This window comes from Ochotona princeps, chromosome 5, assembly GCF_030435755.1.
Source record: "Ochotona princeps isolate mOchPri1 chromosome 5, mOchPri1.hap1, whole genome shotgun sequence".
Taxonomy (NCBI): Eukaryota; Metazoa; Chordata; class Mammalia; order Lagomorpha; family Ochotonidae; genus Ochotona; species Ochotona princeps.
The window spans coordinates 6,957,969-6,971,996 of record NC_080836.1 but is presented as its reverse complement, the minus strand read 5'-3'; the positions used below and the strand labels follow the sequence as shown (position 1 = coordinate 6,971,996).

Sequence of the window (14,028 nt, the reverse complement as noted above, 5' to 3'; positions counted from 1 at the left end):
GTGTGTCCTGGCTGATCTGAAGTAGAGTGGCCAAACCCTTTCCAAACTGCAGATCCATGTGTAGAATATATATTATTGTTATGCTAAGCCACAATGCCTGACAGCAGTTTGTTACACAACAACTGATTATGGATACAGTTCTTGGCTTTGCCCCAGCCAAATATTACACATTGCAAACATTTATTGAATGAACTAGCAAACAGGAGCTCTTTTTTCCTCTTTCTCCTTCTGCTTCTCCTTTTCTCCTCCTTCTCTTTCTTTTGATCTTTGCCTTTCATATAAATAAGCAGAAGAAAAATTCCCCTTTAAATGCTTTTATATTATTATTATTACATAGATTTTAGACCGTCATTACTAGGATGAGGGTTGTGAGCAAGGACTTTTCACTGGACAAATAACATTTCCTAGACTTGGTACAAAAATAAAAAGCTATGGTTGCGTTTTCCTTCAAACCCCCCCCCCCCCCCCCAGTAACCTTAGTTCAGAATTTTCCTGTGAGAATTTTTCTCAACAATGACGTTGAAATGGGCCGGCCCTTAGAGAGGCCCATAAGAGTCAGTGACAAATCAGAGTCCTCACTCACGGCATGGCTTGGTCCCACATCCATGTTCTTTCCAGTTCAAATAGTCATGCCATAATGTACAAAGCAGCTGCTGACAATGCTGACATTCTATATGGGCTCCAGTGATCAGACTTCTCCAAATATGAAGCTTAGTCCACAGAAAAATGCAAGAATAGGGTCAGAGTTGTGACTCACTTTTCTAAGCTCCCATTTGTAATGTCAGCTTCTAATATCAGAGTGCCAGTTCTTACCCTGGCTGACCCACTTTGAACCCAGCTTCCAGCTAAAGGGCCTGGGAAAGCAGTGGCCCAAATTCTTGGGTCCCTGCCACTAATGCAAGAGAATCAAATGATGTGTCTGGCTCCTGCCTTTGACCTGGTGTAGCACCGACTACATGGCCAATAGGAGAATAAACGACTGGATTGAAGATCTCTCTCTTTCTCTTTCTGCCTCACCCCATTTTTCCTAATAAATAAATCTTATTGCAACAAAACTAGGGCAGAGCCTGATACAATAGCCTAGTGACTAAATCCTTGCCTTGCACACCTGGGATCCCATATGCGCTCCAGTCATACTCAGCGGCTCCACTTCCCATCCAGCTCCCTGATTGTGACCTGGGAAAGCAGCAGAGGACAGCCCAAAGCTCTGGGACTCTGTACCCACATGAGAGACCCAGGAGAAGCTCCTGGATCGTATGAATATCTAACTTTGTAACAAAAAATAAATAAATGAATTTTAAAACATGCTTAGAAATCAGTGCTTAGGTGTCAAGAACTTAGCAAATCTGGAGGAAAATAATTGAAAATGAATAGTTAACAAAGGGAAGTGATAGAAACGTGACTAAACACTTGGCAATGCCTGGCTGAGCTGCAGTCTTCAGGGAAGAGCTGTTCCATACAGGTGGATTTTCCAGATAGCTGCCATTTATCCCTTAAACCACCAAAGATTTTTGCAGAATTTCTTAACGATTTGAAATGAAGGGTTTTCTCACATGGATTACATGCTTCCTTGCCTTTTTAAACAGGTAACTCTGAACAGAAAAGGCCACATTTTCTTGATGACTCAGAGTCATTATTGTGGAAAATAGTAATCATCCTCTGCTTGGATTCAGTCATGCTCAAAAACTGAATAGATCAGGGGCAGTTATCAATGCCCTGCTTCCCAGAATGCTATATAATACTCAATGTTTGTGTTTGCTCAGATTTCCGTATCTCCCTCTCCCTAGACAGTCTACTCTACTGCATTTACTCTCTGTGCTATTCTTACAGTGTGCATCTCCACAAGCTATCCTTGCATTTATGATTGTGTTGCTTCTGGTCCTATTTAATTTTCTCCATTTTTAAAGATTATTTAATTTTATTACAAAGGCAGAATGAATACAAAGAAAATATCTTCCATCTACTGGTTAACTCCCCAAGTAGCTTCATTGGCCAGAGATGAGCCAATCCAAAGCCAGGATCCAGGAGCTTCTTCTGGGTCTCTCACAGGTTTGCAGGGTCGCGTGGCCTTGATAGGGCCTATACTATTTTCCTAGGACACAAACAGGAAGCTGGATGGGAAATGGAATGATCAGGACATGAACTGATGTCCATGTGGGATCCCAGTGAATGTAAGGTAAGGATTTAGCCACTAGAATATCATGCCAGGCTCAAATTCTAAGCTTTTTAAAATAAGGGTTTGTGATTCCATTTCTTGCATATGTTAGAGCCGTGAGATCTTAATCGTTTTCTACCATGAAATGACTGTAGAACGGATAGTCATAAATACAAATGACAGAGTGGGCATAAATTTTGATATTCTCCTTCCTGACCCCTCTCATAATCCTTTTGGGTTTTGATAAACAACCCTAGCCTTTTTTTGTTAATTTTTATTTGTTTCCAAGCATAAAGATAATTAAATCAGTCATTCACTCAAAAGGGTACCATAAGAAAAAACAAATAGGGTTAGGTCTTCCTCTTTCTAAAAGCAAACATTATCTTTAAGGTTTTAATTTACTGCCATCTACTTAAAAATCAGAGACAGACAGACAGGGGCAGAGAGAGAGAGAGAGAGAGAGAGAGAGAGAGAGAGAGTTTTCCATTGTCTGGGTCTTCTCTCAAATGTGTACAAACTCCAGGGCTAGTACAGAGCAGCCATGAGGCTGTAGCTCAATCTAGTCTCCCATGTGGATGGCAGTTACCCCAGAGCTACCTGCCACCTCTCAAGATACATCATCAGGAATCCACATCAGAAGCAGCACAGCTAGGTCTTAAACCAGCACTCTGATGTAAGCTGTGGACATTACAAGCAACATCAAGATCTTATTCACTGTCTCACCTCTGCTTCATCTTTCCTAACAGGCATTTATCTGAGGCCTCCACGTTCCAGGTAACATAAATGCTGTGTACCTGCATAATGTTCTGCTCTCATTTCCAGAAAGAGAACCTTCCCCAGTGCTACACTTCCTCTCACTCCCTAAATACACTTTTCCAATAAGAGTGCCCTCAAGAAACTCCTCGCCATCACATAAGGGCAGCATGGCTATCATTGCTCTGTCTTTCGGAGATGGAGAAGAAACCTTGAGAGTCTTCAGAAGTCACCAGGTTATGTGCCGGACATCAGAGCAAGCACTAAACAAACCCCGGTCTCCTTATTCATGTAGCTTCACTGCAGACAGAGCACCCAAAAAATACTCCTTTCCTGTCAAGGACCAGGGTGGAGGGCCACTACAGAACATCAGGGACGGGCCATGCCTTACCTGCTGTGTTGACCAGGTGAGATCTCCTGCAGTGGTAAGCCACCTCCTGCTCGCAGTGGTCTGAGCTGTCAATCAGAGCCTCCAATTGCGCCATGCTGCCGCCGTAGTCCAAGGTCATGGTGTAGGACTTTTCAGGCACGTATCCATTTACAGGTGTCAGCTCTGCATTGCTGTGCTGTACTGTTGTCCAGATCTTGTCCTCTGCACAAACAACACAAGAGCAAGCAAGAGAGGTCAGAGGCAGTGGTCTCAGCAGTGTGCTGGGTCAATCAGCAGAAACTGTAAGTCACCTCCTGAGTGCTCAACTTAGGCAAAGAGGAAGGTCACGGAATTCCATACCTCCTGGAGTTAGGATGGGAGTTATTAATAATCTTAGAATTCTTATGCCATGGCTTTATGCTAAACATCAATGTTCATTAGTTCATTTACATTTAAGCCATTACCTAATCATATTCAAAATTAAGTCAATATCTCATCATTTCATTCAATCATCCCCAGGTGTCCCCAACAGCAAATCCTTAGTTCCAGGATCCCCATGCATACTGCAATGTGCAGAAGTTCGCATTTCGAACATATGGTATTTGGGTGCAATCTACATTAATTGTTCCTATACACTTGAACTCATATTTAGATTGTTTATGTTTATACAGTGTAAGTGCTAGGGAAGCTGTTGTATTATTTTGTTGAGGGGATAACTATAAATAGTCCTAATGTGTCCAACACAGCCATGGGTTTTTGTTTTCCTATTTGTTTATTTTTTCTGAAATATTTTCATTTCAAGGTTGGCTGATTCATTGCTGCAGAGGTACGGGAAGTGAAGGAGTCAATATTGCCACATCTAAAATGAGGAAAATATGCACAAGAAGAATCAGTCAGCTCTTCCAAGGTCAGACAGTCAGTGGGTGCCCCAAGAAAGGACTGTAACAAAGGATACTCAGTTCCTTCTTGCTACTGGCACATTTATTCATAGAAGACATTAGTGATTTTCCATATGAAACATAGGTGTTGTATTGAATACAACACACATCACATGGAAAACTCCTGCAAAAGATCCATCACTGACAAGATTTCAACTGTGCAATTCACACTGTATTTGCAATGCACTTAACAGAAGCTGTTAAAATTATTTATTCTCTAAATGAATCCTTTTTGGTAGAAAAACAAATGTGTAAATATGTACAATAAGAGAATTGTGCTAATATGAGGACATTTACATCAGGCAGAAGGACATGATTTAGCCCTAAAAGTCAAGAGAGGATGGGAACATAAATTTTAAGACTTGTAAGTTCATCCTTGAAACCTATTTCAGCCAATAATCATCTCAGACAAGCCACTTCATGTTTCCAAAGCTTGATTAAAAATACAACAGGAGTGATAACAAAAGCAGGTTAGCAACACCAGCAATACCATGGCTAATGTGGAGTGGCAATCCAGAATATGAAGCCCCAATCCATTATCTGGGATGTAGTAATCGCTCTCTAACAATAGCCTGCACTAAAGCATGTACTGCAATTGGACATGCAATTTTATTCTGAACATCCACAGAAATAAACTGAAACAGAGAAGAGGAAGACTGGAACAGCCTTTGTCGTCTGAGTATCTAGCACACATAATTGCAACATTATTCTTCATAAACTCTCAGACTTGAAAGGAACCTAAAGCAGACACCATGTGGTTTCCTCCCTCTTCCACACTGTTAGTTAAGGGAAGACAAAGGCCCAGGAGAAAGAGGAATGACTCAAGGTATGTCTATCGAACAGGAATGTTGAATATATGTCCTGAAGGTAAACACTGGTAATTAGCAGAAAGTTACAAGTGCAGCATATACTCAGAACAGTGAGTAGTATTCAGCGTTGCCATCACTTCGCTGGAAAAGTATAGAAGTGACCACAGAGACATACTGTAAGTGAATCTATATCACTAATGCATGCAACCTGGGAGAAGCCACTTCATCTCCCCCAACCCCAGACTCAACAAATTAGGAGGAACAGGAAAAGATGAAGGTATGGTTTTTCATTAGCTCTGAAGGATTTCCCAGCTCTAAAATGGGAGATGCCCCGAGGCAGCACGCACTCACATTACGCTTAAACATTCTGACTGTCCAGCAACCTGTCCTCCACACCTGCCCTGGGTGACCTGCAGGTGCACAAATTTCTTCTAAGTCAGGATTACATTTTTTTCATAAAGTCTGTTTTAAATAAAATGTGCCTAGGTTTTGCCTTTAAAAGAATAAGAAAGAAAATATGATCTATGCATTTGTAGTGGCAAAAATGGTACTGCATCAGCAATTAACTCAGAACTCCAAAAATGTTACCAGCTCAGACATAGGCTGAGACAATTATCAAAGGAAAGTTAAGGATCAATAGTGAAATATTATTTAAAAAGGAAATAAAAGTAGACAGCTTTTAAATGTCCACAATAACTAATGAGAAAAGGAAAAATAGTCAAATCCATAATAGCACATGATAAACTAACACTCCATGCTAGGAAAATCAACACAAATTTTTTTCTGATATGTGGAACTCCTCACCACATACATCATTATAAATGAGATCACTGCCAGACATAATACAGGAAGATGAACAAGGGCGAAATGACTGGAACCTAGAGCTGTTGAGTTTGTTTTCACTTCCAGTCAGCCTTTGCGACTGATTCTCCTGAGCCCTGACATCGAATGGAGAGGGTGGTTTTAGCTGGAGAAAGCCAACCTGAAGCTCTGCACTGAGGATTTTCAGACCAGCAATGCCCATTTTGATGAATCCTCTCCAATGGATGTGGGAGAGATAGAGATACACTCCAAAGTAAAAAAAAAAAAATAATAAAAATCTAAAAATGACAAAACACAACTGGACCCAGAAAGCTAAATGATCACAATAGCCATTTTGTCTATATGCAGCGGAAATTAGTGGTCAGCAAACACAGGATTTGGGGATGAGTATTCAGCATGGAGGTTAAGAAGTCATTTGAGACATCTGCATCACATATCACAGTGTCTGGTATGGGCCCTGGCCCCTCTTCCAATCCAGCTTTGTGCTGATGTGATGTGAACATGGGGAGGCAGAAGTTGGTGGCTCATGCCCTTAGATCCCTGCCACCCTCAGGAGAGATGAGGATCATATTTCAGGCTTGGCCTGCTTTGGACTTGGATACTGTGCATGTAGAGGAATGAATCAGCAGGCAAAAGATTTCTCTGTTTCTCTGTGACTTTCAGCTAAGTTGAAATATATAAAGCAAACATGGAAATGAAAGGATAAGCAGGGCAACACCTGGTCCATACAGCTGCCCCTAGCCCCTCAATTGAATATATTCATTGAGTACCTGAAGAGCCCATTTCATAAACAGAACAGTTCTAGGAACCTGTGCTGGGGAGAACAGGCATCCATCCCACTTCTTCCTCCCCACACCTTTAATAGGAAGAGAGACAACTAGCATAAAGTGATTTCCAACACCCACAAAAGACTCACAATTCCTCTGGGGGCAGATTCCTGGCACACACATCCTGGCCAGGAGCCTGTGTGAGGCTCTTAGGGAGTGGTCGGCATGCAGCTGTGCTTCCCCAACCTGTTCATGGAGCATCCATTACAGCCCACAGCCTGCTGCCTTCCAGGAAACTCACTCAGCTGTGATTTATTCCCACTCCTCTCTAACCCTTACTGGCTCATGTGCTGTTTCTGGCTGTTCTTTCTTTCTCGCCCCTCATTTTTCTCCTTACTTCCAACTGATTAGCAAAGAGACCTGGAAATTTTCTCAATGGTTTGGGAGAACAGGGTAGTATGAGGACAAGATTCCAAGTATTTTGGATCCTGTTCATTGAGAGAGAAAGAGAGAGAGAGGAGGAAGAAGAAGAAGAAGGAGGAGGAGGAAGAGGAGGAGGAGGAGGAGGAGGAGGAGGAGGAGGAGGAGGAGGAGGAAGGGGTAGGGGTAGGGGAAGAAGGAGAAAAGAGGAGAGAAGAGGAGAGGAGAGGCGAGGCGAGGCGAGGCGAGGCGAGGTGAGGAGAGGAGAGATTGAATCTCCCATCCTGGTTCACTTCCCAAATGGTTGTAATTGCTGGGTGTGAGCCAGTCAGAAGCTAGAAGCCTGAAACTCCATCTTGGTCTCCCACATGCATGGCAGAGGCCCATTTCTGGTTCCATTTCTGGTGACAGCTTAACCTCCCACATCTAAAGGTCCACCCCAGTTTTGGTTCATTCTGAAAATAAGACTGGGAATTAACACATATCCAACCTCAACTGTTGGAAATGCCTTTTACTGGCTGTGGTGCCAAACAGGCTGCTTCCCAGCCTCTGTGTTCTCCTACTGTAAATGCAACCTGCTTTATGGTGTGGACTAAAGGAGAGGACTACACTAGAGGAATGTGTAACCCCATACCTGGGTTACAGGTACACTGGTAGCACTCCCCAGGACTAGGTTGATGGAATTACAGGAGCCTTGTAGAATCTGGAGGGCTGCGACCACCAAGGGCATGCCTCATTCCCAGAAGAGGGATAAAAATGGGAACCACTTGTATCTCCTCTTGCTTCTTCCAGCATGACCATTTCTTCTACATCCTTACTTGAAGATTAACAGAAAATACCAAAAGGCGAGAAGAATCATTCATCTTCATTTCAGCTGACCACTCTCCTCTGGAGCTCCTCCCATTATAGATGGTATTGGCAAAGCACCAGTGTCCTTCCAGGGGCAGCCTTCCCTAACTTCACCAGTGTCCTGCACTTGTCTCACTTAAGCACTCTTCCAGCAACCCATTACACAGATACCTTCTACACTCCAAGAGGCTATCTAATACATCCCTTGGATGCCTAACTCCCGTCACAGTGGGTATCCACTGAGTACCAAGCTAAACACTCAACAGACAAGCAGGTCTTTTATTCATTCGCAGAGCAAGTTGCTGAAGTCAGCAGGAAAATGAGAAATAATAGAAAATGATGTTGAAACGTGGGCTTGCAAGTCCTGTGGGGGCTGCCATAGTCACTGATTACTCACAGCAGAATATTGTAAACACCCATCAGTAGGTGTCTGTATAGTTAATTGTAAGTATAGCTAGATGACATATTGAATTACATGGCTCCCGTAACACGTGACAATTAAAGTGTCCATAAACTGATCAACAGTGATTTTCACTATGTTGCAAGACTACAGAATAAAGGCATTAATGCACCAAAGTGCATATTACATGCCAAGCAACAAAAAGAGAAAAGAGTACACAAAGGGTACACTCATGAATATGCATGGTCATCCACAGAGTGAAAGCAATAGAAGCCAAGAGAAGGGATTTCGGGTCAAACATCCTTAACATAACAGTATCCTGAGTTAAGTTTTATAATGAGAACATATTTTACACAGTAAACATCTAATTAAAATAATTATAGTGTTTATTATAAAACTCTTAAAGTATTAAATTAAATGTTAAACAGAAACTATAAGGCTGCCTATGCATACAATTGGTAAGATAATCATAAAAAAGGGGGAAATAAAATCTTCAGCAACTTTAAAATGTATTATTCAGTCTGACTGTATACCCCTGGCAAAACATTTTCTATGAACAAAAATTAAAATTTGAAGGAATCTTCAAGCTTGTTTTTTGTTTGCACTAACATTAATGATATGATAGGAATGATTGATAAATACTTTTGTATTGTTGAGGCAAGTTCTTACAATGAAGGAAAAGAGATAAAGAACAGAGCATGATGAAGAATATTGGGTAATACTAAAATTATACAGGGAACACCCTATGAGTTCATAATTTAGGTGCCCCTACACAAGCACCAGCTTTGCTCATTGAGAGGGTCTAGAGAGAATCAGCAAAATTTGACACCTTGAACTACATTTGCAAATAGGAAATAGTAAAACTCCAGAAAGAAAAATGCCTCCATAGGAGACGCAGAACAGCTGAGTCTAGTGTAGGAAAAGTTCCAGCAGACAAAGAAAAGCATGTGTTGATAGAAAGTAACAGCATGTTGAAACACTGATGAGATCTCATAAGAGCCATACAGAAATAGAACTAAAGGGACCATGGCAAGCTCCTAGAGGGATAATCTGAATGCATCAAAACACCAAAACAATGGAAATGTGTGTGTCATTCGGAGATTAGGAGACAATGTGTGAGAATGGGCACTCACCACATCACCACACAGCGCTTCAAGCCACCTGCACAGTGCACAGATGTGGCAGAGCCTTCTCAGCCACATGAGCCAACTGAGCAAACCCGATCATGGCATAGATTGATGTTATGAGGCTATTGGTGGATGTGAGGAAGGGCAGACGTAACCCAGGAGGTTTTCTTGCTGACGTGCCCTAAAGTAAATAATCAGGGGGAAAAAGTCCACTTGGAACTTCTTACATAACTAGTTTGCACTTTTCAAAAAAGAGCAACAGTGTGAAACCCAACCAATAAAACAAAAACCAGAGGCCAAGGTGGAAGCCTTGAGATGAAAAGAGGTGTAAAGAGGGATGGGTGCTTGTCCTGTGCTGAGCTCACCTGTTACGATGCCCGCACACTGCATCAGAGTACCCAGGCCCCTACTCCTGATTTATGTTCCTGCTAATGCACAGCCTGTGCCTCAGGGGTGGCAGTTTGAATAGTGGAATTCTTGCTATCCAAGACGGAGGCAGAGATTGCAATCCTAAGAACATGATGATTATATAGGTGACTGGGCACAATAGAGAGCTCCTTTCCTTGGGATCACTTCATGGAAGAACTTTCCTCCTAGACACTGAGTGTAAGTTGACCAATGGACAAGGCTTAGCCCATCAGGGGATTGTGTCTTACATCTGGACATGGGGACCTTTATTCAACTCAGGAACACTCTATTCAGAAATCCAGGTTTGAATATCACAACTTTGCAAGAGAGGATGGGGATCCCAAGTTGGAACTAAGTAAGGACCAGAGAAAGCTCCTCTCCCTAGTCCCGAAGGAAGCTTACTGTTTTTCTCTGTGTATGGACTGCTCAGGGCTCCTGGCTATTGTTCCGATGACCTTGGACCCTGCAAGGAAGGATTTGGGCTTCTTCCACCCCATGTGGTAGATACCAACGTGGGTGGGTGACCTCAGAGTTCTCGGTTTCCGAAGGCACTCCAATTCCCGGTGGTCTCCTTGGCAGTTGGGATTTAGTCCTTGGTGCCCGTACTAATAATTCTTGGTGTGGATCCAGGGGCCTCCAGGGTTGGGACACAAGCCTCCTCCTGTCCACCTGCTCCACTCTGGGGGGTCCTCCCCTGCTCTGTGCATATGACCTCCTGTTAAAAGATTGTCAGATCGCTCTTGATTCCCCCTATATATCTTTGCAGTTTTACTATTGTCTAATGCTGATTTGAGTTTGTTGTCTATGAGTTACCTGTTATGTTTCTGATAGGTTATACTTCACGTCATCCTCACATATTCTAAGGAGATGGAAGAGCCCCCCAAAATAAACAAACAAACAAACAAAATTAGAATAGATAGAGAACAACAAGGAAAGCTTAGAACCAGAGAGAAAATGGTCAGCAGGACTTAAATATACCTTATTGGGTAGGATCCAGAGATTAGATACTCCTCACTGGGGAAGGGAAGATTTCTCTGCACACCTCTCCTAAAAGAGGACCTCAACTGTTGACATACGCCTTGCTAGAGTTATAAGCCAGCTTAGACTATCTTAAAATCTTCCAACTTCAGTAAAATTAGGATTTAATGCTATAGACTGCTAAATACTAAAATGAGGATAGACATGAGACAGCTGAATAGTACCCTATAGCCATTTTAAGGTGTATAGAAGCTGGTTGTATACAAACTGAAATTGAAATGTCAATGAAGTAGTCACAGGATGTGGTTAAGAACTTGCATTTTGTAACATATTGGTTACTCAATACCATGACAATTAATTCCATAATGTTGTAAATTGTTGTTGATGTTCTATTGGGGCTTTTAATTGGTCAGGATGATATTCTGCCAGCTCTGCCTTCAGACCAGAGATGATCTCCCCAAGAAACCGTTGAATGTATCTGGACAATTAGATGCTGGACTCTGCTTGGTATATACTTGCAATGAAAGAATCTCAACTGAATTTAATCTGTAATACTGCAACAAGGTGGAGGAATCCACCATGGGGGAGGGTATGGGGAGGGGTTGGGGGAATCCCAGAGCCTATGAAATTGTGTCACATAATCTAATGTATTTAATAAAAAAAAAAGAAGAAGAAAGAAAATCACAACCTAACTCCTGGACCCATTGTTTGCTCCTTGGGATTCTTGGTAGTTGAGATTTCAGTGCTTTGCCCTGCAAAATGGAAAGAATGAAACTTCTGCCCAGGGTCTCTTCGAAAACTACACAGTGGTGTGAATTCACGATACCCTTCCCATTGCCTCATGCTAGTACATGCTCAGAAAATATTAGTAATGACAAAATCTGGTTCGTAGAGTGGCTTCTCCAACCACCACCCAGTCCCCTTTTACAGTTGAGTCAACCCCACCCCTTTGCACTATTCCAATGCCAAGTAGTCATCTCCTTTTCCTACACCATGGGTACAATCATCTGTGTTCTCCTGTGATTCCTGTTTCTGGAGGACAAGGGTGAATTCATTCTGTTGATAGCCTTGACGTCTAGTTCAGCCAAGTACTTGGAACTTTATTTCAAAAGCTTATTTTCTGAATAACTGCTTAAATTAATGAGTGAGCTAATGAGAAATGTGTAAGTAACTGAACATAGGAAAAATAAATTAAGGAGCTTACAAATGGAGATGAATAAGAACATCAGGAAGTCAGTGAGTGAATTAATAAAGGGAAGCTGTGGGAATGGAAATTTCATTTCCATCATCTAAACCCCCTGTTCTCATCCATGTTGGCTGGAGTCCACTGGCTCTGCAGAGCGCATAAAAGGAATCTCTCTAAGTGCCTGTTAAATTCTTGGCAATTTAAGGGTGACAATGCTTTAATTTCATGGTAATGCAACAGCTTTATGACTCAGTAGTTTTATGTAATGGGCCAATTTCGCAGGAGATTATGCTGTCTGCGCTTGCCCAGAGAGACTTCTTAAAGCTCAGGCCCTCAATACAAGCCCATTTGTACCCCATATTTTCCCTAGGAGATTGGTTTTCTAGAAACCCCCTGAGATTTTTTAATGTATGATCCGTTAAACCAGAACACAGGCACGTAGACAAGATCATCTTCCTCTGAACTGTCTAATCATCATTGTAGTCCCCAGAATCAGATTTTATGATTATTTTTGTTAAAATTTTATTTTTATTGATACCGTTCCTTAGGTTCAGGAATTTCCCCCTTTTACCCTCCCACCAATCTCCCTTCCCCACCGTTTCCCCATATATTATAACAATAGCTTAGTCCAGTACTAACAGTCACAAGGAACAGTAAACAGTTGCTCTGATCATTAAGCAGCAAAGCAAGTACTGCTGCAATGGTTGCAAGTGCTCATGAGTCACAGTGTATGTGACCCAGGATTGATTCTCCTCCAAGAAGTAGACACACTTGCTAAGCCCCTCTCCCTGGTGCCAGGAGACAGGTTTCCAAGGGAAGGAGACTTCACATCCCTTGCAGTCAGCTGTGTGGCAGCCAATCTCCAATATTCTTCATGTGCTCACTCATTGCATTGAGTACATGCAGCCACATAAAGCTGCCATGGCCACCCTCCACTGGCAGATACAGACACCAAGGTATGAAGACTGAGAGTCCAGTGCATGGCCCCATTAAATCATCATAATAATCAGTAATATCATATTTCAGAGACTGCAATACACCCAAATGTTGTTCTGAGAATTTTAATTAATGCATATCAATTCATCAGGCTTCACCATCACTCTCTTTGAAAATTGGAAACCCAGGAGGAAGATCTTGGATGCAGGTGGAGGTAGATGGGATGAGGAAGCGTGACCCGATCTACATTTCTATGAGATCACTCTACCTGTGTCTGAATTACGAGTCAGGGTAGGTGAAGATGTTGCAAGTTTTGATTATAAAGTATGTGAAGTACAGGAACAGGATCAGCATCATCTCTGTCCTCTCATTGGTTCGTTAGCACCTGAGAGCGGAGACTACAATGCAAACTGATGCAAAGGACTAAAGGGTAGTCGGTCCTGGCCCCTAAGTCTTTACCTTACCACTCTGTAACAAGATGTATTGCATACAGAGCAAAGCCTTAGACATAGACAGCTATAATCTGCATCCTGTTTCTACAGTTTACTAGCCTCCCTAATACAATTATAAAATGAAAATTATTCTAGATACTTCACAACAAAGCATGCTGCACTGGCTTGGTGTCCTGTGGACAACCAATGTGATTTTATTGCAACCTATAAGCAAGTGACACGTTTTCAACATGTTACTTCTACAGTTGAGGCTTACTCAACCGATCATATGCAACACATATGAGAACATGAGCACAGCTTGCTCTGTGAGTCTGTGGCAGAAAAGTGATGTGTGGAGGGAAGGAGGCTCTGGGCCAGTAGTGCTTTTGAGTAGGAAGACAGTAACCTGGAACTTTATCACAAAAGCTCAGGACACAAGCATTGCAATTTTCTTGTTTTGCCATACAGTGCAACTGCCAAAAACTAGCTGCCTGGGGACAAACAAATGGCCAGGCGAGCAGCCCCATCCCATGTCCTGGATGGTGTTCAGTCCCCTGCACTGGTAGACATGTCTGCAGTCCAGAAGTAAGCCACCACCATTGCTCAAACTGTGCCAAGTGTGTGGGCACATTTTCTTCTTACTTTCCATCAAAGTTGGGATGATCATTGATTACCTTCA

General features: G+C 42.3%; 1 protein-coding gene across 1 annotated transcript in view; it reads right to left on the bottom strand.

The window, feature by feature from the left end:
• The window catches only part of LOC131480344 (contactin-associated protein-like 5), a 478,118-nt gene that overhangs the window by 130,693 nt on the left and 333,397 nt on the right, over window positions 1-14,028 (bottom strand). Inside the window, exon 13 of the mRNA XM_058664336.1 lies at window positions 3,300-3,500. Within this exon, the coding sequence (XP_058520319.1) occupies window positions 3,300-3,500 (201 nt within the window). The remainder of the gene's footprint in view (window positions 1-3,299; window positions 3,501-14,028) is intronic.